This window comes from Haliotis rufescens, unplaced genomic scaffold (assembly GCF_023055435.1).
Source record: "Haliotis rufescens isolate VD_foot unplaced genomic scaffold, xgHalRufe1.0.p SCAF_9, whole genome shotgun sequence".
NCBI classification, from domain to species: Eukaryota; Metazoa; Mollusca; class Gastropoda; order Lepetellida; family Haliotidae; genus Haliotis; species Haliotis rufescens.
Window position 1 is genome coordinate 45,597,156 of NW_025964383.1, and position 24,603 is coordinate 45,621,758.

Consider the following 24,603-nt stretch of genomic DNA (forward strand, 5'->3'; position numbering starts at 1 on the left):
ATCTTGATGTAGGCAATGTAAGAAATGGTTGGTATTTTAGAAGTATATATTATATGATCTCATAAGTGTTATTTATCTTTTGCAGTTGGACCATATTTCCTTGTTTGAGGGGGGAAAGATTTCCTCATCTTACTCACGAGTAGATGCATATGGATCACCAGAATTACCTTGATGGCAAGCATAACTGCACCTCAAGAGCATCTCGGACTATAACATATCTTCAGATTTCTGGGAATATTTTGTGGTCAAGCATTACATTGCCTATGAAAGAACAACTCTTGTTGTGTAAGCAGGTGTAAACATATTAAAGTTCTATCTGAACGTTTTGCTGAAGTATTGGCTCTGTAAATGATGTCTGTGACCATTAGAATACACCATATACACTGGACACTTGCTGGAACAGGACCTACTTGTCATCAACATGGTGTTGCAGAACATCTTGGGACTCTCTCATAACGTGCAGTGTGAATCTAGATACTGACACCAGTAATAGTGCATGCTGGCACATTTATTTGTTCAGGCTTGGCATTTGGGAATATTTGCCATGAATGTTTAATACTCATGACCTTTGAATAAAATTACTGAATAGATCTGAAACTTATTTATTGTTTTTTGTCTGAGATAATGCCATACAAAAGAAGTTTTTAAAATATTTCTGGTATCAGCCATGATACTGGATTGATATTGAATATAATATCATAACAATGCACATGGAATGTGTGATAATGAATTTCCAGTTTATGGGTCAAAATTTTCCAAGAAAATACAACAGATGCTTACCAATGAAAATTTAACTTAACCAATGGCATAGCAGTTGTTGCTTTTTGAAATGAATTCTTTGTTGAAATATCAACATGTCTTGTTTTTGCATCGCTGTTTTAGGGTCCAGCATACAAATTACAGTGATTCATAAAACAATAGCCAATAAACATTAACATTTCTTGACCAGTATTCTTAAAACAGATTGGTCCAAATGGATAGCGGAACATGTGAAATAACAGTTACCTCATTTATTTGACTTTATTTATTTATTGGCAGAATATTTGAAATACACAAAAATATGAAAAATAGGTGCAATTGTTTCTATCTCTGCCTCAAGTCAATATGGATGCACTAAATTGTGTTCATCAGTGTTGACTGAGTGATAAGTTGAATCTATTAATGTTTTGGACTTGTGGCAATTATTTTTACTTGTTTTAATTGAGCCTCACAACCAGAACTATTAATTTAAAAAACTCTACCGTTCATCAAAATTTATATTTTAATCTTGACCCTGCTATCAATCACAGTCTGCAGTGTTATAACAATTATATTGCTGACGAGGTGTAACACTTTTATTTCTTCGCTCAGAATAACATTACACTTCATTTATTAGTAAGTATCTTTCTTAATGTAGGACATGTCATTGGTGATCGCCACCATAATTCAGTGTATTTGTCTTGCATTTTGGCCACTTCTGACTTGAAGTTGCTGCATGCTGGATGCTGCTTCATCTTTTGGTTGCTGTACAGCAGAAATTCACTCCTGTATGACCACGAAAAACCCCATTCATGTTCTGCAACAACATAGAACTAGACATCAAGTACATTCACAGTGTAAGATTACCATTGTCCAACACCAGTTCTATTCATCACTTGACTTAACAAATAATGTTTACACAATTTGATAAATAATTTAAGTATATCACTGTGAATATTCATATCGAATACTAACAGCAGTTACTTGTTGGACAAACCTGAAACCACCTGAGACTAAGAGGTCTTTCATTAAAATATGCGAGGAAAATAAAACAATTTGACTTACATACTTTTAATATAACTATGCTAATGCATATACAAATGTATTTCGAAATAAAGGGGTATGTGTGTTTTACAGGCTAGGGTTTGATATATTTATTTCAAATACTAGATTATGGTAATCAATATAATGTATTGACTTGCCTTCATGGTTTTTTGATTAACTGTTGAGTGATTTGTGGCACTATTAGTTATTATGTTTATTCTCCCATATATTCTTTTTTGGTGCATGTTGATGAGAAGACCTTTATTTTATTCAATTTGGATAATTATTTTTGGGATCAATATATTTACAGGCAGGGCTAAGAAAATCTATCTGGCAATCTATCTATCTGTCTGTGACTGTCATTCATCCAAAGTAGAGGAAATCATTCATTTTCTCTCATTTTTTAATTATTTCGCAAAAACATTTTTTTTATTATTATTTTTTTTATTTTTTTAGGGGGGGGGGGGGGGGGGGGGGGATCTTTTGAATCTTTCTTATTGATTTCTGACATCCGCACTTCCATACAGTCATTCAGTACATGTAGGTGAGAGTAATCTTATGGTGCAAACTACCAAAGTGCAAGAAATAGTACATCTGCATTATTATATCTATTCACATTTAATTTTATAAGTAAGTTTCTTCTCAAAACTAACAAATTTCTTAATGGAATATTATGTACTTAATTAAAGGTGTGTGACAGAGTAAACATGGTAAATATGACCAAATATAGAGCATATTAAATTTTAAGTTCCAAACTAATGACTGGGTTATTAAGTACTATAATTACTAAAAACATAAATAAATACAATATACTAAAATGAATTTCACGTTTAAAAATATATTCATAGCATAGATTTTCCAAATTTCACCCTCCAAATCTTGCCTAATTTAATGCCTATTCAACCTGTCAAAGGCACGGCTTCCATGACACTGCTCGTGCTGTCAGATACCAGAATACCATGGTAAGTTGTGTAAAATGGCCTACCTATTAGTAGTTACATCTTCATAAATAATATTACATCACAGAAGCATGTGAAACATCCTCCGTAATCATAAAACACTGTCCACTGAGCCATAAATACACGTCTGAACGATAGTACCACTGGTTGTCAAAATTATTTTAAAGGTAGAGAAAAGAACACATACCTTCGGTCCAATGGTTGTCAGTTGTCAGTCAGGAACCGATAAACCTGACAGTAATTACAAATAACCGATCATGTTATTCTGAAATAAGTAAACCTTTACGACTGTCAACAGCGGTGACAACCAAGCGTGGTAGTTTACTTGGTACCGTCTACAGAGTGAGCTTTGGCGGTCGCGAGTATAGGCATGTCACCGGAAATGCTGGCACCGGAAGTAGGGCTTCGCCAGACTTGCGGGCCCTATATAGAGAGCGAAAGGGCTATCGCGGTGAGGAGCTTGGGATATGACACACAGACCTGGTGATGCTGACTCACCTCACCTGGCCAGGTAAGACTTTCACCTGCTGACGTGACACACGTTTGGCGATCTTACTCTTGTCAAACTAATATGTACAGTAAACAGTTGAAACGTATTGTATCATATGCCACCAAAAACGTTGGCAACAATGCAGTTTACCGGGCGCAGCCCGAGCTCTACCATCCGCTCAATTACCGCGCTATAGTGCCACCGCTGTCTCGTTATACCGTTACCGTGCCTCACGCTCTGGTGACTCTCTCTTCACGATCCAACACCCGTTTTCGGTCTTAGGGAAAGTTACACATCTTTACAATCAAACACCCGTTCTCGGTCTTAGGGAAACTTACACTAGCAGCCACCATCGCCGCTAGGCGGCGCGCTCATCCTCTCTCTCGGTTCCGGGTCCATTCCGACCTCACTGACAGCGGTGTCTTTTACGCTTTCATGTGGAAAATTCCAACAGCCTTGAACTTGGCTAGTAGCAAAGTTCATACGTCATATGAATAAATTACAAGTATATTGCCATTTTTTCCCCAGTTGTTTACTTCGGAAGAATTTACACTGCTTTGAATTACGAATCTAGACAGAAAAACAAATCGACAGCCATATACGCTACAGGTAACGTAAGTTTCTTGTTCTTTAGACATTATCTGACGTTTCCTGAACTTGGCCAGGCATGGCAAGAGGAGTAGGACAGACTCCCTCAAATCCTTAGTGGGAGACTCATACGCAGTATGACTGAATGACTCATACGCAGTATGACTGAATGAATGAATGTTTAAAATATCTTGACAGTATTACGCACTACTGATCCTAAAACATCAGCTTTGAAATATCCCATCTTACCCATAATAGGAGTGTAAATTTGTAAAGACAATTTCTCTTTGTATTTATAAAGAGTCTACTACACTAGTGTTCTCATGTTATTTTACCATCTTCTTAAACTCTATCAAGTCTTCCAAGGGGGCGTGGGTGGCCAAGTCCTCTGTAGCGCAGGTCTCCCCGAGTTTCCGTTGAGGCATGTCAGCACCATGCCCGAGCTCGTGGAATCATTGTCTCTTCCACCTTATAAAAAAGCAATCAGGATGCAGGAAAAAATGAATGGATCCTGGTTTAAGCTGTTGAAACGTTGTTACTCTGCGAGCGAGTGAGTAAGGGTCAACGCCGCCTTGAACGGTATAACAGTTATTTTCACAGATTGTGATGAAGTGATGCAGGTCTCGGACGTTTACCAGTTTGGTGAAGCCCACGAATACGGGCATTGTGCCTACAAATCTGAAACATAATCGGGGCGCCTCAGGATTCGATCCCGAGTTCATAAGTTCTTTCACATGAATTGCAAAATATTGTCGATACGTTTGTGACAGTGCCGGGGAAAATAGCGTAATGATATCGCAAAAATGTCGAAACAATGCCGTGAAATGTGGAGATTATTTTAAATGACATGCTGTACCACATTTGTGACTCAATATTCGCACCTAACAGTTTACAAATACTCGGAATCGAACATACAGAAGTAAGCTCAGTATTTCCTGCATTATATAATAAGCATGTGCAGAATAGTTTTTTAATATTTTATCAAGTATCAAGCTTCATACGGTCATTTCTTGATGGTTTGTTTTCTGCAAGTAAGCAACATATTCCTCGGAGCCAGCGCTTGTCTTGGAGTGATTATTTGCAACAAGAGTTAAAGTCGTTATCACCTTAGTGACGGTGTAAACAAAAAACAACACACACTCAGCATTGTCATCGGCTTATGGCGTATCGCGTTACCTAATATATAGGTAAGTGCAAATCTTCATCAATATAGTTATCCCTAGGTTTCATTTCAACCTATTATAATGTAGCAACATGTTCAGTTGTTCCATTCTTCTCCAAGCTGACACAGATATATGACACAAGAGGGTATGATGAATATCAAATCCTTCTGACGTCTGATAATGGCCATAACAGACGCACAGATGTATATATATATATATATATATTGGATAAAATGCTTGACCAGTTAACAGCCTCCACTATAAGGGACTGTTGGTACAATGTTCATCGGTGTATACGCAGTGTTTCTGTGTTACCAAACACGCATTTTCTAATGTGTGACATGCAGCAATAATCTGCAGCTGCTTTCATCAGACCATGGATACGTTGTCACGTGATCAGATCCATATGCAGTCGAACCATGCATCAAAGCCAATCAAAGTCTCTTCAGTGGCTCTGTATGACATACGTGCGTCATGGAAGTCAATAAATTGCAAATGGAGTGCCCCTTGCAGCTAACTGAGTGCCATGGTAACGTGACTGTGCTGGTTAAACAATAATTGATAATTGCCACTTTTTATACCCCTTTTTGCATTATTATCAAAGTGCTTTTCCTGAAACGCGAGGGTAGCATGCTCCACGCTCATGTCTGTGCTTGGGCGACAGAGTCAGTGATTGTTAAGCCTTTTCTCGAGATCGATAGCCATTCAATATATTTAGGTCTTGAATCTTTTATTTTTATAGACGGGTATATCACTGTTCTTTATTTTGTCACGGAATGATTAATTCAATTCAAGGTGTATGTTTGTTTCACGAGAAACCAAACTATTCTAACACACATATCCACACTGAAAGCTCGTACGTTTTAATTAATTCAAGATACTAGAAAATTATATGTTTTTAAGACAGAAAAAAGCTCACACATACATTATATATTTACACACGTATTCATGGGTACTACAATTTTTGATGTTATGAACAATCAACAATACCTTTTTTCAATATCTATAATTATATAATGATGATTGTATTAACATTGCAATGTCTGCATCCACTATACGTTGACAATAATCAGCTGATTGTACCAAATAAAGCTCATTCTTAATTCTATAAAAAGTATTTAACCTGCTTTTTATGTTTCCGTATTCGTAAGCTTATTTTTCAAATTCCCACACAAATGAATTTAATATGTTTATCTCTTTTTTTCTCTTTAAATTACTAGATATCTGCACTGTGCAATGTTTATTTTATTTAATATTATCTTTTGAGGTAACATTTTCAAAAATGAGCGGGTATCATTTATCTGTAAATTAGAAATTTGTTTTTGCATTTTGAAGTGAATACTATTATATAATTTTAAGTGTGTTTTTTTTTATAATGTCGACTACTGTTTAAAAGTTGCGTTTTAATCTATAAACTTTTATGGTTTTTTTCAAATTCCGTTTTGCCTACTGATCTTACAGCAGGCCATGTAGTAACGTTTATTATTCATATGATGAGAACATGAGGTACCCATGAATATGTGTGTATGTATATAATGTGTGTGTATAACATTTTCTGATATTTAAAATTAAGACAATACCAATATATCAAGTCTTTGATATCAAGTTCTCAATATAGTGTCTATTTTTTTATCTAAATTGAAATGTCATCATGGTAGTAAGCCATCCATTCATAACCCTTGTTTATACATAATGCTCTAATTAACCCTATTAAATATCAAAATGGATTTAAGTGATTGCCATTTCTTTTATTTATATTTTTGTTTTTATTATGATATGCTGTTAATGAAAATATTTCTCACTTCTCTCAGTTATATCATATTTACAATTGAGTGTTTCTTTTGATAAGTACATGATATGGGAAGAGACTGACATTTCTGATAACATCACTGTTCTTACTCTGCATGATAGAAATAATATTGTTAATTGCAGTATATTTACTGAAATATGTTACAATTAACTTGATTCGTAATTCAGAGAAGGAGTGACATTCATAGAAAGTGTGCAATTCATCTTCAACAGCAAAAAAACACTTTAAGCTTGCATGACATCCAATATCTTTCATTATCAATTATATTTCCATTATCTGCCAGTGTCTCAACAGCAAGCTTAACATTGCAACATCAAAATCTGGAATAGGATTTCCTCAAATGTTGTGGAAGATCACCTATGCTTAAATACTTTTCAAGATTTGAAAGTGATATAATCTGGTTATAGTGAAAACGCTTATGATTTGGGGGTGAGGATGCTTGCCATGACTGAAAGAGATTATCGTGTAATCTTTGCTTAAAAAGTGCATTGAAGGCTGCTTTTTTCCCCTTTTTCAAAGCGAATCCAAATCCACATTTAAACTGAATATTTCTTATTAATGTTGCCCATGTCTTAGTTTTATTCAAATTTACTTTCAAGCCAGTATGTTTTACAAAAAGACTTTCAAGTACAGTAACTTGAAACTGCAGTTGTGAACAGGTGTCGGGCATTGCTGAGACATCAACATCATCATAAGGGAGCACAAACCAATAGTAGAAGAGGTAACAGTAATACCTTGACCACCCTCTCTGTCCATAAGGGTACATGAAATTGTTTATTGAGATAATAATTATTTGTGCACTTAAAACACATCCCTGACGGGTGCTAATGTTACAGGTAAAACACTCAATTATATACCTTTAAGGGTTCTAACACAAACAGATAAATCATTATACATTGGCGTGATTATTTCCAAAACTTGTGCAGTGCAGGAGAACATGTCTTAGAGTCAAATGCCTTTGAATTGTCAGTGAAGGGGCAGTAAAATCTGCCTCTTTTCTTACCAATGTATCTTTTTTAAATAACCTGTAATGAACAAATGTTATCAGTAGTGGAGTATTGAACCCTAAATCCAGCTTGCTGTTCATTAATAATATTATTATTATTATACCAATTGTGTAGACGGCTGTTCGAAGTAGACCTAAATACTTTAAATATTGAGTCTATGAGAGAACTACATCGGCAGACTTGACTTGACTTGAAGAGAGGACGTATAGTACCCTCATCCCAGCAATTGGGGAATCTGTCACTATCACAAATGAGATTAAAAAGGTGAGCAAAATGTAAGTAAAGGGTATAGTCAGATGCCTAGAAGCTTTTACAAATCTGGTCCTGGTCCAATAAAGGCCTCGTGTCCCACTGACTTCCACCTATGTGTTCTCTGTCCATTATGTTGAGACAGTATTATCTTTCTGTTACTTACATGTATGCAATTGTTGTAACTGTTAATCCTCTACTGTTAATCCTCCACCTACTTAATATATACTGTACAATGTCCCCCATTCAGTCTTGCTTGACAACGGTATAAGGATCTAAACAGGAACGTCGCCTTTACTGTGTTAAAGAAGTTGTCATCCATAAATTGTGTCTACTTTGCTATCCGTCAACTTATAAGTAATGCCTATCAAACAAGTCATTCGTATGGTGGCTTCAGTCTTCAGAGCTCAATAGCATGTATGTAGTCATCTCTAGGATGTTTAATGTATAATTACAGACGCATGACGAAAGAACAGTCTACATATTCAGACATGTTGATGTGTCACGTACTACTAATCATGCTGGGTGAGTATATCTATTCAAAAATACATTTGTTATAATTTGAGTACTTAACTCAACTTAATATGTGCATGAAAGGAAAGTTTACAGGTTCTTTGCTTGAAACTAAACTACAATTACTCATGATTGTTTTAGTAGAATATAGACAGTCATTGTTTGGATGGTTATTTGAACTATATTTTTGAAAATATAGTCAGTAAGAAAATAGCCTTGCTTATATATTTTCTTATATTACATTGTGTATGTTGCAGTATGGAATGTCAGAGCTGACCAAAACTGTCCATGGGGCAAATATGGAGATGGATGTGACAAAAACTGCTCTGATCACTGTAGGATATCACCTGATCTGGGCATTATTCACTGTGACAGGACCAGTGGAAGTTGTTCTGAAGGATGCATTCCAGGCTGGTATGATGATACATGCAATAAAGAATGCAGCAAGAACTGTATCAACTACACCTGCAATCACCAAGATGAAGTGTGTACAAGAGGCTGTAAAGATGGCGAAAAGGGGAACTTTTGTGAAAGTATGAATTAGAAAATGTAATTAAACTGATCACACAACATATGTGTTCGTGTTCTCCAAAGCCGCCATTTTGAATTCAAGTGACAAAAGTATGTCATGGCATAATATGAATTTGTTTCTCAGGGTATTGAAGAAGAGTCACCAGGAACCTGCCGTAATGTTCCAGCCATTATTTGCAAGAACTTGTCAGATATTTTACGGATTATCTCCCTGATCGTTAGGAGTGTAGTTAATTCCGCTGGCCATAGGTTAAATACATGGCAACGCGCAGGTAAAAGTACTAAGTTGACACATGACGAATCCCCTTATTTTAAAAACAAAATGTTTTGTAATGACACTTCAACACTGAATCAAAATTGAGTAAGTGAACAGTGGCATATGTGGCCCTTATGTTAAAACTGAATATGTTTTGTTTTGCACAGGGCCAGGATACAAAATGAGTTCAAATCAGCAGAAGCCGTACATTTCTATAGTATATTATCAACAGATGTATGTTGATGAATTTTGTCTTGCAAGACCAACTCGTGTTATTCCGGGAAAAGCCAAATGCCGACTCGGCCTGTCTTGTGGCCATTTTTGCGTCTTGGTTCCGTCTATGTGCGAACGGGCATTACCATGAAAAATTGTCAGCTTGTTGTGTAACGATCCAAGTATATTCTCCCCATATACAATACATTTTGCAGATGCTATTTAAAACACATCGGACTTAAGTCTTTATACAGTATGATTGCATCAGTATCCATGGTTACTCTTGAATTAACCAGGGGCACAAGGAAGTGCAGTTGAGAAGAGATGAACGAAACATCTCTTTATAATGACACAAATGCTATTATCGATCTTGTAATAACCACCAAAAGCAGTGAGGTCTTACAGAATTATAACCTGATTATATGTGTATAGTTTCAGGGGAAGAACATGAAACCAAGGGGAATGACAACACAACACCTCTATGGAAGATACTCGTCCCTGTTATTGGCTTCATTTTTGTGTTGCTATTCTTCATGGTTCAAATCGGTATCGGAGGGTAAGCATTGGCATCTCTCAATGTATATAAATGCTTTCAGTGGGCTTATGTATGTCGGTCGCACCTGAAACTGTTACAAGCTAAACATATCCCAAAGCATATCCAATAAACAAGAACTAATTATCCCAGCAACATGTTTAGTTTTTGTTTGTATGTGATTGCTTGCACTTGTAATTAATCAATGTAACTGGTAACTATGCGGTAGTAACAGTACATAGAGATGCAATTGCAACATGCTTGCATCTTCTTGCATCTGAAATATAATAAGTGTTTGTTCATGTAATTAGTTTAATTTGATGATTTATTTCCTTTTCAGTCAAAGGAAAAATAGTAAGTGTAACACTTTGAATTGAATTTTCTACGTTATTGCTCAAACTGGAGTGAGGTTACATAGTCACCTTCCATTAATGTGATTAGCTCAATAACACTATTTATTGTGAGAGTAGTGATACATTACGTTCCATTCATTCATAGATCTACAACCAACTACGTGATCAATTTGAGTTCAATGTAATAATATAATATAACAAAAACTATAGCAAAAGTAGAGGATATTGGGAATCATCAAGATATATATTCTCATCAACATGGTACTGGAAAATGGATATCATGTGATCATTTCTGAGGAGGATTAGATCGAGTTGGTTTCGAAAAGTTTATGTAATGAGATGGTTGCAGAACACTTCGTTAAATAGGTCGGGTGTCAAATTCGAATTTTGCATTTTGCAGACAGCGTCGCTAATAACGAATAAAACATGCACGAATTCTTCGAGGCATGCTTCTGATGTCAGCTTGGCTCGGGTTGTTTGTGTTGTTCGACTCATCTCTAAAAGCAACTGCGACTTCGTTAGAAGAGGGGAATTGATTTTGACGTTGACGTACACGTCTGCCAATGGGTTTAACGGGGTAAAGGTCAGGACAGAGTTGGGGCCATGGCAGGACATGGCTGTTTTGCTGCTGGATGAATGAGTCATAATCCTGATGCGATGAGCACATGCATAACGGTTCATTTATAACATCTTCAAAGATGAGATGTTGGCCATTACGTTGTGCAAATGCCATTAACTGGTGATGCTATGATGTTGTCCCGTTAGTATTGATCTGTGACTCCGCCATGGACAAAATTGAGCCCATAAAACGCTCATTGGGACGTCTCAAAACTCGATTCCTTCTGTTGTTGATGTCAAAAGTGAACCTCGATTCCTCAGAAAACATGACATAAGCATAAAGTCGATTATCCCAGTGCTGGCGTTCCCTACACCACTGACGTCTCTCATTCAAATGACGTGCAGTAACTTGTGGGATGACACTGACACGTGGACGTATTTGTATATGCCACCTGTGCAGTCGATTTCGCACCGTCAGGGTATGCGCTATTACACCAGTTGCCTATTGCAACCGGTCCCTTATGTGAGTGGCAGTTTGCAACCGATTTCTTATTGTCATCGTTTATACTAGTAATCTGTCCCTGACTGAAGTTGCAATTGATAGTCAAGAGCGGCGTCGATCATTGACGTTATGTATTTGGTGTAATGTGTTGATGTTAGATGGAGAAACATGCAACAATATTATAACGTGAGCCCACCTGCAACATGCATGTGACACGTAAACGTTCAGCACGTTGCAAAGGTAGCATGATCAATCCTGTTGCTTCCTTCTTGATTAAATGTGTTTAATATAGTGTCGGGAATGTTTTTGCGACATTAATCCCTTTCATATTGTCAACCAATGCTTGCCGTAAAAGGCGACTATGCTTGTCGTAAGAGGCGACTAACGGGATCGGATGGTCTGCTCGCTGACTTGGTTGATGTATGTCATCGATCCCAATTGCGTGGATCGATGCTCATGCTATTAAGCACTGGACTGTCTGGTCCAGACTCGATTATATACAGACCGCCGTCATATAGCTGTAATATTGCTGAGTGCGGCGTTAAACAACAAACCAACAAACAAAACTAATCAACCAAATCATATTGTCTCCAGTGTTTTCCAGTAGTTTCACCACAAAGCATAATATCCCCTACCTTTTTAGCACAGTAAACAAACTCAATAAGCATGAAAAAACTTGTTTTTATTCTCATAATGTCGCATTGTTGCATTGTCATGCTTGTTTATTAATGGTGTACACATGTAGTTTACTGCAAGTGAGTTAATTGTTATACGCCAATGGTTTCTAAAACAAAAGTACCAATGGCAATGTGGGTTGTTTTTCTCATCATTCCATCGTTGCTTTAGAAACTATTTCATCTGTCGTAATTGTCTGTAGCGTTTTTTTATAAATTCTTTGCATCTCTATTTACTGATCTCATCAGATCTCATCAGATTGATGAGGGCACACGGTTGGCCTTATCATTTTAGACGGCCCAAAGTCGCTGTTCAGAGTTGTGTCTTCTAGACGCATAATAATATATAAAACTATGACCTTTGGTCCAAATCCCAGCACACACATCACTTAGGGATGCTGATACTCTGTGAAATAACTGAAATATTGTTCAAATCGGCGGTACATCAAACTCACCTACTCTCTCAACCGATGAATTCGCTGTGCATAGTGGCGTCTGGCCGTGCCAGAGACTTATGATCGAATTGCCGGTTCATCCTGTTCATGTTTTTCTTTTGGATCTACATCACTTCCGGCTTTACTCCCACATCAAGCCTATACGCCGTGACATTACGAAGATACTGTTCAATGCGGCGATAAAAAAATATCCACTCACTCACAAAGGATATCCCTTTTTGACCTTGTCGTAAGAGGCGACTAACTGGATCGGGTGGTCAGGCTCGCTGACTTGGTTGATGCATGTCATCGATCCCAATTGCGTGGATCTATGCTCATGATATTATTATAATCATTGGATCCAGACTCGATTATTTACAGACCGCCGACATATAGCTGGAATATTGCTGAGTGCGGCGTTAAACAACAAACCAACCAACCTTTTTTGACGAAGTGGCGATTACAGAGCCTCCTGTAAATTAAGAGCGTATTTTACAATAATGTCTTTGCTTTATTTGATTCCGATTCGTAATACATCAAACTTCAGCTAAGATCCCTCTGTACGGACATATGCTTGCGTTATTGTTGTGATTGACTTCGATCCCTGGGCGCAGTCCTCATTGATGAAAAATCATGTTTTGTATAAATATTATAAAAATACGCAGTTAATTTAACTAATGATAGCCCGACAATGTGACGTGATAATTTTGATTAAATGTCGCATTGTCGCGTTGTAGCGCTTTATCAAAATATTGAAAATAAAAAAATACTACAAGCGCGACAATGTAACAAAACGTTTTCAAATGTGCTCTTTTGTATCGAAAGAATGATATAATTTGATTTGCTGAATGTGGCCTGGCTCTTAAAGGGCACGTTCACGCGAAAATACTTTAATACTTTAAAGTTTACACTGTTTCATGCTGATTGGCTGAATGGTAGTCACGTTATCTGTAATTTGGAGTTGCCACACCTGTGAATGGACAGACAAGTTCACACGATTGGAACATTTTTTTTGTGAAATTGGTCGTGTGAACTTTTGCTTGAACTACTTTCATGGTTTTCTCCGAATTATCGATCGGTGTTTACAATCAACTCGTTTTTCTATTTTCTTTTTAATCCCTGCACTTATCAGCAAGATAATTAATTTAGTATTTTTGCCTGGTCTTGTAACATTTCATCTGACTTTTGATGTCATCTGTGTTTGATGTCGTCTAGCTGCTACATGAAACAAAATGGATTTTCCTTATGGTAACATGAATTGGATATGGAATGGCTATCTTTCACTACAAATAACGTAATAAATACTGCACAATTACTGAGGTGAACGAAAAATTGTTTTGAGCGATACCAACTTTGATGCCTTGTTTTCGGAAATAAGAGGAATCTAGCACCAAGACAATTGCAAATGAACACTATGTTCTACCCTGCTCAGATGTGGTCGCAGACACTGATCAAAGCGACTGCTCCTGATCAATTCCAAACTAAAACTCGATTCACAATCGTATCAGAAAAAATACCTACAAGATTTTGAGAAACCAAGACACAGCAAATCTACATGAAAAAACATTGTCTTAATAGCCTCTGAAAATGTTCAATGGTAAGCCAAATAAAATTAATCTAGCTTTTAAAAAAAATAAGACATAACAAGGTAAGGAAAGAAACTTAAAATTTAAAAAACACACACCAAAAACAACAACTTGCCTACATGTTTATATATAATATACTTAACCGACTGGTCATCGGAGACGAGAAAATATCCGTAGACGAATTACCATTCCGGTTTCTGAGTTGGCCGACCTTCTCCGAGCATTCTAGACCAAGCAGCGGCGGAACATCAGGAAGGACGGGGCACAGAAATGAAGCTGACATTAGGCCATACAATAGGTCCATCTCAGGTGACAAGAAACACCAGCTCAGCAAAGTATTACAGCACACGCGACACATCCCAAACTCCAAATATAACACACCCTGACGTTAAAAGTTAACACGAAACACACAAGATTCCGAACACTACCTTCAATCCCCACCGGACCATTCAACATTGTCGAATTGGTTTGCGATTATCCAAACACAAGCAACATATTCATAAATCAGTCATATTCCCAGTTTGCTAGAACCATGGGAGGGTTCATATGTCGGTCGTTTTCCATAACTGTCGATAAGCTTTACTTTCAACAACAGTAAAGTAAACATTTCATCCTCATGCTCCCGTTCGACTCAAAATGCACCCCTTTACAAACACAGGTGACGTCATACATAAATCCGCACTTGAAGGTTGACCTCGCCTCGATGCATCATGTGTATACATGTATTTCAGTTCACTTTCTTGTTACCTATTTTTAAGATTTGATTAATCCCAAACATTTTTTGTCAATTTGTTCAGAGCATAAGATTATATTGATGTTGACATATTTTCAGATTATGTTGTATATATTTAAAGATCCGTTTTTCTCAGCCTTAATCTTGGTATGAGTTGGGAAACGTATGTAACCAAGAGCCTTCAAATATCGACAAAATAGCATTAACCTATTAGTTTTAGAGGCAAAACAATACACATATCACAAGTATCTAATTTATTTTATTCCTTAAATCGGCTCATATTTTTCACATTTGATTTTTATTAATTATGGCCTCATAATGGAGGATAAAACGTTTCCTTGCAAGTTTGCAATGCTATTTTCTATGAATGGTTGTCCAAACAAACCTACAACCAATTATCTATTGAATATATATAGGCCTAAAGCAATAATTGGTTTCAAACATGGAACACATCAATGGAGTGATCTATCGTTTCTTTTTCAAATGGAGACGGGTTTTTTCGGCGGGTGCTGGTGCTTGTGAAATACAAAATCCAGTTACTTATCAATAAAATATGGCAGTTATGTTGTATTCGGATGGGAAGAAAATCAAAGAGAATATTTTCCCCCCAGTACGTTTCCACTCGGCAACCGATTTGAGAAACTACAGGGACGTACCCCATCGTTGTGTTACTCACAAGGCGTGGTAAATTCTCTTAGATATTACGTATCCGCTTCTGAAAATGTAATAATGAGCATGAAGGTAATTTAGGTATACACACATCAAAGTGTTATTTGTGGTTGTGGAGATGTCGAGTCTGGGTCGGGTGACACATCAGGTGATGTGTGTTTTCTCTAGGTTTACACTTGATTTTCATCGTTTCTATGCTGCGAAACTTGCTTGTGTTCGTTCATAAGTGTATGATTTTGCGATTTCTTGATGGGTCAAGGGAACTTCTGACTTGTGTGATCATAAACTGGTACTTGATATTGTTATGAGAATCCATTATATATGTATATTTACTTTTCATGAATAATATATCAAATATACTTTTGTTAGCTTTTATAAAATGTATATCCATCCCTTTGTTACATATACTGAAGAACAAAAGTTCCTGTGACATTGAATACGAATAATGCAAAGTTATGTTTTTTACCAAATCTGAAACAATTTCGGTTGGCAGCAGATAAAAGACTCATGTAAGTGTTTAAATGGTTTAACTTGCCATACTGACTTCAGAAAATGCGTGATTTCATAAAAACAACCATGAACATGCCAAAATATCAATTTACAAATCAATAGCGTGTGTGTCCACCTCTGGTTGCGATGCAAGCAACACATCTTCGTCTCATGGAATTGACCAGGCGTCCTGTGGGATATCTGTCCATATCTGCTTGAGCTTGTTTCGAAGTTTCTGGAGTGTCTGTGGAATTCGTGGTTGACGTCGAAGGCGCCGAACCATCTCATCCCACATGTGCTCGATTGGTGAGAGATCAGGGGAGCGAGCCGGCCAGGGGATGACATTCACGTTGTTTTGTATCTCCCTTAGGTTATGACATAATTGGTGATAATTTAACTGGGCCCCTGTCTTGTCACAACGCAGAAGATATATATATATATATTATCTCCCTTAGGTTATGACATAATTGGTGATAATTTAACTGGGCCCCTGTCTTGTCACAACGCAGAAGATATATATATATATATATATATATATATATATATATATGTGTGTGTGTGTGTGTGTGTGTGTACATGTAAGAACATCAAAAGTAAAAAGACAACAAAGGTGGAAACTTAACAAGGGAGGTCAAATGATAATTTGCGCAGAAAGGCAATTAGAACTACACACTGAAGGCCACCACTTAAAAGTAATTAGCGCTGATAGTTATGGACAGCTGGAAGCCAGGACTAAGTAACACTGATAGGTACAGAGCAATGGACAATGGGGAAGCGGGGGGCCGGGGGTAATTAGCACCGATAGGTAAAGGAAATAGAATAAGCAATGGAAGCCAGCTAGATAATAGGCACTGACAAAGATCCAAGAAATAAGTCCCAAGCACTAGACACATATGTTCCCTGGTCACGGTTCATGGCTGGCTGATGTCTCATGATGTCTGTGTGTTTTTTTCATTTTTCTCTGTCGCCAGTTGTTGTTAGTGGTACACAAGCCTTTGGTGGCTTCCAACATGATGTTATGGTCCTGGTTCTCGAGGATTTGTTCGGAAATAGCGGATTTCAGGTCTAGTTTATTGACAGAGATCTGATGTTCTTTGAGTCTGGTGTTGAGGGGTCTGAGGGTTTCTCCAATGTACTGGTGGCCACAGTTGCAGGGGTCTGGTATATACATCTTCGGGGGTTGGGACTGACACTGCTTGTGCCTCTGCCGTTATACATAGCTAAATGTTAAGTTAACACATACAGGCATAGATATGCTCAGCGAGAATGCGTAGATGGGTTTGGAAGTCACTGAAAAGTATTGTTATCCCCTAGAGGCTACTTGTTTACTGAAGTCGTTGATGCATTTATGCTCAAATCAACTTAACATGTATTTCCACGGGACGATAGTGACTTCAGAACCCATTTTTATTAGAAGAGGTATATTTCAGTGCGATTCATTAAGTCCTTTGCGTTTGTCACTAAATAAGCTTTTTGCTTAGCCAAGAGGAGGTTTACCACCCTGGACCTCCTTTGCACAGACCCCTAACACTCCCTACTTACCCCATTTCAATGGATGGCCTTGACATTCTTGCCAAAGGAGAATCCGCTCTAAATTACTCGCAATAAAGACAAAGCCACATGTATATATAGTGTGTGAGTACATACATGTATTCAAATGTATATCATTACCTTTCTTTAAACAATTTGACTGAAGAGTTGATATACTTGGTCAAGTCGATAAGGATATGCCTATATTCTGTACACATAAGAGTCATATATTTTTTAATCTAATGTTAACGCAATGCATAAATGAATGGAACAATAGATGATAAACCTCAATGCATTCGTCTGCCCATCGCCATCTGTTGAGTTATGATGCAGAAGTCGAAGGTATATGAAGTAATGATGATTTCATATCTAAAAATCAGAGGAGGAACATGGCACGTGTCCCGTGATATCACAGGGGAGAAACACAAAACAAACACTGCTTTATGATGGATATTATATTAAGCCTCAAAGGGAGTTTGGGATAGGTGTTGTTTGTAAAGGGTAAAACATTTCAATGACGTCATATGACCATACGGGGACATGGGTGTCCCAGTCGTTTAACACGACAGACACAAATGACTATCCAAAGGCGTCCATTCTTCGTGACAGTGACAGGTCGCATCACATATTTGCCTGATCACATTGCTTTGGTAAACAACTAGGATCTGCATGGGCTTGCTCCCACATTGAGTTCAAACGCCACGATGTAACTAAAATAATGCTCCAAGAAGCATTACAAAAACCTGCATAGTCACTATGAAATCGCGAATTCCTTGTTGACTCTTTCTTTGTAACATAGTTTCATATCACATGAGCTGCTTGAAAGACATTATTAACAACACTCTGTACGCATGGACAATATTATATCTTATCCTATCCTTATTTCAACACAGGGTTACTCAAATGGCCAATTCCTGACTCACCACTACATAAGGCCAGCGCTGAAGGGAATCTGGACCGCGCGAAAGAGATCATGCATGAGGATTTATTAAATGCCAACTCTCGAGGGTCGTATGGATTGACACCATTGATGTTGGCAGCATTGAATGGGCACTACGATGTCTTTGAATATCTCAAACAAGAAGGAGGTGATATGACACTAAAGGATCGTGGCGGGGATCACATTCTCAGCATGGCCTGTGTGGGGGGAAATATGGACATAGTAAAGTATGTAGTCTTACTTAAACCTACCCTTATAAACAAAAAGAGAATCGACGGAAGAACCGCATTGATGTGCGCTGCATGTCATGGGAAGAAAACCGTGTTTGAGTATCTGCTGGATGAAAATGCTTTGTTAATAGACAATAATGATGGAGACAATATCCTTCATTATGCCTGCCATGGAGGACACATTGACATTGTGAAACATATCATCAATAAGGCAAAGCTAAATATCAACACTAGAGACATACTTGGAAGAACAGCATTAATGATAGCAGCTACGTACGGACATAAAGATGTGTTTGAATTACTTGTTGAGAAAGACAGTGACATATCACGCACAGATAAGGAAGGAAACAATATACTCCATATGGCATGCCGTGGAGGACATGTGAAGATGGTGGAGCATGTCCTCTCACAGAAATATATTGACATCAACTGCCGAGGGCAGTATGGGGGAACACCACTGATGTTCGCAGCATTTCATGGACGCAGGGAGGTATTTGACCTACTTATGACGAAAGGAGCTAATGCAACACTTGTTTGTAACAAGGGGAACAACCTCCTACACGTGGCTTGCATTGGAGGATCCGTAAAAATGGTGAAGCACATCCTGCAAAAGGGCCTAGTGGACATTGACAGCCAAGGACAGGAAGGGAGGACACCGCTAGTGTTGGCAGTACAGTGGGAACGAGGAGCAGTGTTTGACTTACTTGTGAGCGAACAAGCTTCCATGGTTGCAAAACGCAAGCACCACATGAAATTGCGTGACATCCTCGCGTCAAAAGACGGTGAAGTATGACGAATTACATAACACGCCCACGAATGTCCAGAACATATTATTAGTGACGTTGGTATGAATAAATATGGATGAAACTTGATGTGTAATTCAAAACAGTAAAGACAACACAGCGAAAAGATTAGCTCCTCATTATGACATTGAAGAATCTTTTTGATTTTGGGTACGCAAGAAACATATGATCGTGTGTCCGAATCCCCGTTCGCTCCAGTTCTATTCCTAGGCTGGTCAGCACATTCACGTGCTCGAGGATTTCACCAAAGTGCTAACAGTCTGAGACATGTGTCATAGCGACCGATTTGGGACAACCTTTGTCTGAAATGAACAGTCAATTACAAAGGTTCATTACATTACCCTGTATAGTCCGTCAACCTAATTTGTAGACACCGTTTTTCTCAAAATAAATCTAATTAGTTCAAATTCATGTAATAATATGTACACACATCGAAATATTTCCCTGTGCCAACGTTTTAACTTTCTTAAACTCTTGTGAAAAAGCTCCGGGGTAGAATAGGTCTTCAGGAAACCATGCTTGCAATAAAAGGTGCTATGCTTGTCGTAAAAGCCGACTAACGGAATCGGGTTCTCAGGCTCGCTGACTTGGTTGATGCAGGTAATCGATCCCAATTGCGTGAGATTACACAACAATTTGAAGCGTCATCGGAGGTTTGACATCTTGCTTGTACATGTTTCACTAATACTCCAACTTGAGGTACGATTGTATAAGGTGTCCATCTGTAAATAAGCACATTTTTGGAATTTTATGTTTACTGTCTGGTGCTGACACTCGTTGGAAACAACTGTTTCTCAGTGTCGATCTCGCATGCAATTTTCTCATACCAAGCACTGACAACATACAGGCTTAATACATGTCTGATCTTATTTTTCATATCCTTCTACTTCTATTTCGTGTTAGTAATAATATAGCTTACATGTGCACGTGTCTGTGACATTCGCACAGCGTGACTCTTCAGCGTTGTTGTTTCTTTAGTTAGTTCGTATTTATGCCTTAGTTATTTGGGTTTGTGTCAAAATTATAATAATATCGCCTGAGGTACTTGTCTTGCTAAACAGTCCTTGTGTGGGCATCGTTTACTGCAATACATGAACGCTGAGTCGGGTTTACATCTTTACATGTTTGTCAACTGTGTGTTGTGTAATGTTTGATTTCAGATGTTTGAAATTTGGAATTGTCTTTGATTTCAGCTTTGACCACACCAACAGTGATCGTATTACATATTGATTATATCTACTATTTATCTTTTGTTAACACGATTGTTATATTTGTTACAGATTTGTGTGGTTACACAGTTTGCTTCAAATGTATTGTGTTTTTTAAAAGTTATGAGAAAGGACATATTTGCCTTGTAGTTGTAGATTCTTTCATGCTACTTACTACACAGTTGTAACTTATTTATAACTTGCTTCTCATTACTTAGAACTTTGAATAAAACAAGACATGACAGCAGTATTATGAGTCTTTTTTCAACTTCACTACTTTAAAACATTTCTTTATATGAAATAAGCTTCACGCGGTCTACCCATGTGGAAATTCGAACACTTTCTTCTGATGAGCCTTGCTGTATAAATACTTCATAGAGGAACTCAGCTTATTAACAAGTTTTGTTCCTCCAAGACCACCTCCGTGGTCTAGTGGTTAGATCGTCTTCCAGAAGAGCGGAAGGTCGTGGTTTCGATCCCGGCTTCATCATACCCAAAGATTGTACTTGCTGTCTCCCTGTCTGGCGATCGATCGGCTTTAAGGGATGAAGCAAGGACTGGTCGGCTCGGAATCCGTATACTATGTCTGTTTTGCATATCCATGTTAAACTGCGGCATGGTATCTCAGTGGGTTGATACTGTAAAAACGGCATAAGTCCGGACTAGTACAAGCAGCTGCACACACACACGCACGCACGCAGGCACGCACACACACATGTACACCCACACATACGCATAAGCACACGTGCATGTACGTCCTTATATAAATGAAATATTATTAAACGCGACGGTATACCCAGTTTCACCTAACCACTTTTGGTTTCTCAGTATTCAGTATTGTGGTGATCAGATAACAGGTCAAAGCGCCAAAATACAGCTCGACGAACCACACGCTGACGGGCTGCACGTAAGACCCTGCTTTGACATAAAGGACAGCGAAGTTACTTTATGCTTGGGGTTGTAAGACCCGCGTTGAGAGTGGAGGAGTAACATATCGCCGAGGGACTTATATCACTAACCACGGAGGATTGTCTTAGAACCTGTGTGGAACAATCTATTTTGTATTTATTCTTATGCGATTGCCTTGTTTGTTGCCGCTATTCTCTCGTCACGCATATGCAATGGCATCATGTGAATGTCACCAAGCAAATGGCTTTAAAGCTGCTGTGTTATCCTGAAGAGATCATGGTACAGCTGCCATCTTGTATATATTTGCTTTTGTACATTATATGTTAACCTCCCTCGGGGTTTTAGTCAGTAACTAATAAACGACTTGTGCTTTTATTGTTTATAAAACATTCTTTTCTATGTCAAGTTGACTAACGGGATCACTGACTTGGTTGATGCATGTCATCGTATCCTACTACCGTAGATTGATGCTCATGATGTCAAGCACTGGGACGTCCGGTCCCACTCGATTATGTACAAGCCGACGTCCAAGAGCTGGAATATATCTGAGTGCGGCGTTAAACAACAAACAAACAGAGCACAACAATCAACAATTGTCGATGTAAAGGTTGTAGAACCGAAGGCCGAGGTCGTAGTACACCCTGCGAGTCACATCCTGTTCACGTTAAACATGATACGGCCATACTATCATTGTGGTCCCCCAATCCTTATGTCAGTCCGTTCTTGTTACAGGAGCAAATCTCGTGGTCGTTGTTTATCGCACAATAAAACACTGCAGTTAATTTCTTAACTAGACGTTGGACTTCCTCTCACATTACGCTGATATGCCCTGATATAACTGAAGTACTGTCAAATCTATATTTTCCATTTCTTCATCACATATTGTAAGGCAAGCCTGGAACAGTTTCTCTCAGACACTGCTCGCCAAGAGTGGTGGAAGGGAGACTACTCCGTCAGGTTCGGGTACACAACACAGGCCGCTCACAGTACATTAACAGCTCACATGCGAGATTCAGGTAACGCCAGTCACTGTCACAGTGTTATGGGTGCAAAAGTGCTTAGTTAGGACGGTGCAAGGGAGACTACTTCTTCACGCACACTACACCTCCCCTACTGTTCCAAATGCTGCCTCACCCATGGCTCACATTCATGACAATTTCGTTACGGCCATTGCTTGAATGCGGCTAGCAAGGAAGATTAAATAGAGTTGGTGATAATCTTGAACAATTTATTTCAAACGACTACCATGCGTCAAATGTCACAAGTAGGGAATGCTGTGCAATGTATTTAGCCTCGTTGTAAATACATTAGTTCATGTGCCGACAGTGTGCTTAGTGACACTCATTGACAGTCAATACAAAGTTCATGTGCTTATTCCCGGCTCGAGGACAGTGTGGTCAGTGACACTCAGTGACAGTCTGTACATAGATCATGAGCCGACACTAGACACGAGGACAGTGTGGTCAGTGACACTCAGTGACAGTCAATACATAGATCATGAGCCGACACTAGACACGAGGACAGTATGGTCAGTGACACTCAGTGACAGTCAATACATAGATCATGAGCCGACACTAGACACGAGGACAGTATGGTCAGTGACACTCAGTGACAGTCAATACATAGATCATGAGCCGACACTAGACACGAGGACAGTATGGTCAGTGACACTCAGTGACAGTCAATACATAGATCATGAGCCGACACTAGACACGAGGACAGTATGGTGAGTGACACTCAGGGACGGTCAATACATAGATCATGAGCCGACACTAGACATGAGGACAGTGTGGTCAGTGACACTCAGTGACAGTCAATACATAGATCATGTGACGACACTAGACTCGAGGACAGTGTGGTCAGTGACAGTCAGTACACAGATCCTGAGCCGACACTAGACTCGAAGAGAGTGTGGTCAGTGACACTCAGTGACAGTCAATACATAGATCACGTGCCGACGCTAGACTCGAGGACAGTGTGGTCAGTGACACTCAGTGACAGTAAATACATAGATCATGTGCCGACACTAGACTCGAGGAGAGTGCGGTCAGTGACACACAGTGACAGTCAATACATAGATCACGTGTCGACGCTAGACTCGAGGACAGTGTGGTCAGTGACACTCAGTGACAGTAAATACATAGATCATGTGCCGACACTAGACTCGAGGAGAGTGCGGTCAGTGACACAAAGTGACAGTCAATACATAAATCACGTGTCGACACTAGACTCGAGAAGAGTGTGGTCAGTGACACACAGTGACAGTCAATACATAGATCACGTGTCGACGCTAGACTCGAGGACAGTGTGGTCAGTGACACTCAGTGACAGTAAATACATAGATCATGTGCCGACACTAGACTCGAGGAGAGTGCGGTCAGTGACACACAGTGACAGTCAATGCATAGATCATGAGCCGACACTAGATTCGAGGAGAGTGTGGTCAGTGACACTCAGTGACAGTCAATACATAGATCACGTGTCGACACTAGACTCGAGGACAGTGTGGTCAGTGACACTCAGTGACAGTCAATACATAGATCACGTGTCGACGCTAGACTCGAGGACAGCGAGGTCAGTGACACTCAGTGACAGTCAATACATAGATCGTGTGCCGACACTAGACTCGAGGAGAGTGCGGTCAGTGTCATTTGGTGACACTTAAAACCTTTTGGTGCCATTGGACCATTTATGGTCCTTTGAAAATGTCCCCTTTAAACTGTGAATTGAGACATCAATCACTGAGTGTGTAAAATCAAAATTATAACCAACACCACCCTAATCATCTTAGATTTAACATCGTGTAACTCATATTTTTTACAGTGCTACGGATTGCGAAATATTGTGAGATTAGTAAAGTGGTTACCGCGCTTCTCGATCTTTTCCTTCCAT

General features: G+C 38.7%; 1 protein-coding gene across 2 annotated transcripts; it reads left to right on the forward strand.

Moving 5' to 3' along the window:
- The first annotated feature begins 3,187 nt into the window (after positions 1 to 3,187).
- Positions 3,188 to 20,104, forward strand: LOC125377521 (protein TANC1-like). 2 transcript variants are annotated; one of them, XM_048391199.1, is made up of 6 exons: positions 3,188 to 3,252; positions 8,506 to 8,573; positions 8,819 to 9,094; positions 9,994 to 10,117; positions 10,434 to 10,447; positions 18,515 to 20,104. In XM_048391199.1, the coding sequence occupies exons 1-6, from the start codon at positions 3,209 to 3,211 to the stop codon at positions 19,582 to 19,584; spliced, it is 1,596 nt and encodes a 531-aa protein (XP_048247156.1). In that variant the 5' UTR covers positions 3,188 to 3,208; the 3' UTR covers positions 19,585 to 20,104. The 2 variants fall into 2 exon arrangements, with proteins under 2 accessions (XP_048247156.1, XP_048247157.1); XM_048391200.1 differs by lacking the exon at positions 3,188 to 3,252 and adding an exon at positions 3,750 to 3,840.
- Positions 20,105 to 24,603: the final 4,499 nt, after the last annotated feature.

What these genes read in the sequence shown, in the direction of transcription:
- LOC125377521 (XM_048391199.1), top strand. Translation starts at nt 3,209, where the DNA reads ATGACACACAGACCTGGTGATGCTGACTCACCTCACCTGGCCAG. An exon ending in CGTACTACTAATCATGCTGG is followed by an intron (nt 8,574 to 8,818) that starts GTGAGTATATCT and finishes TGTATGTTGCAG; the next exon opens with TATGGAATGTCAGAGCTGAC. An exon ending in AAAGGGGAACTTTTGTGAAA is followed by an intron (nt 9,095 to 9,993) that starts GTATGAATTAGA and finishes ATATGTGTATAG; the next exon opens with TTTCAGGGGAAGAACATGAA.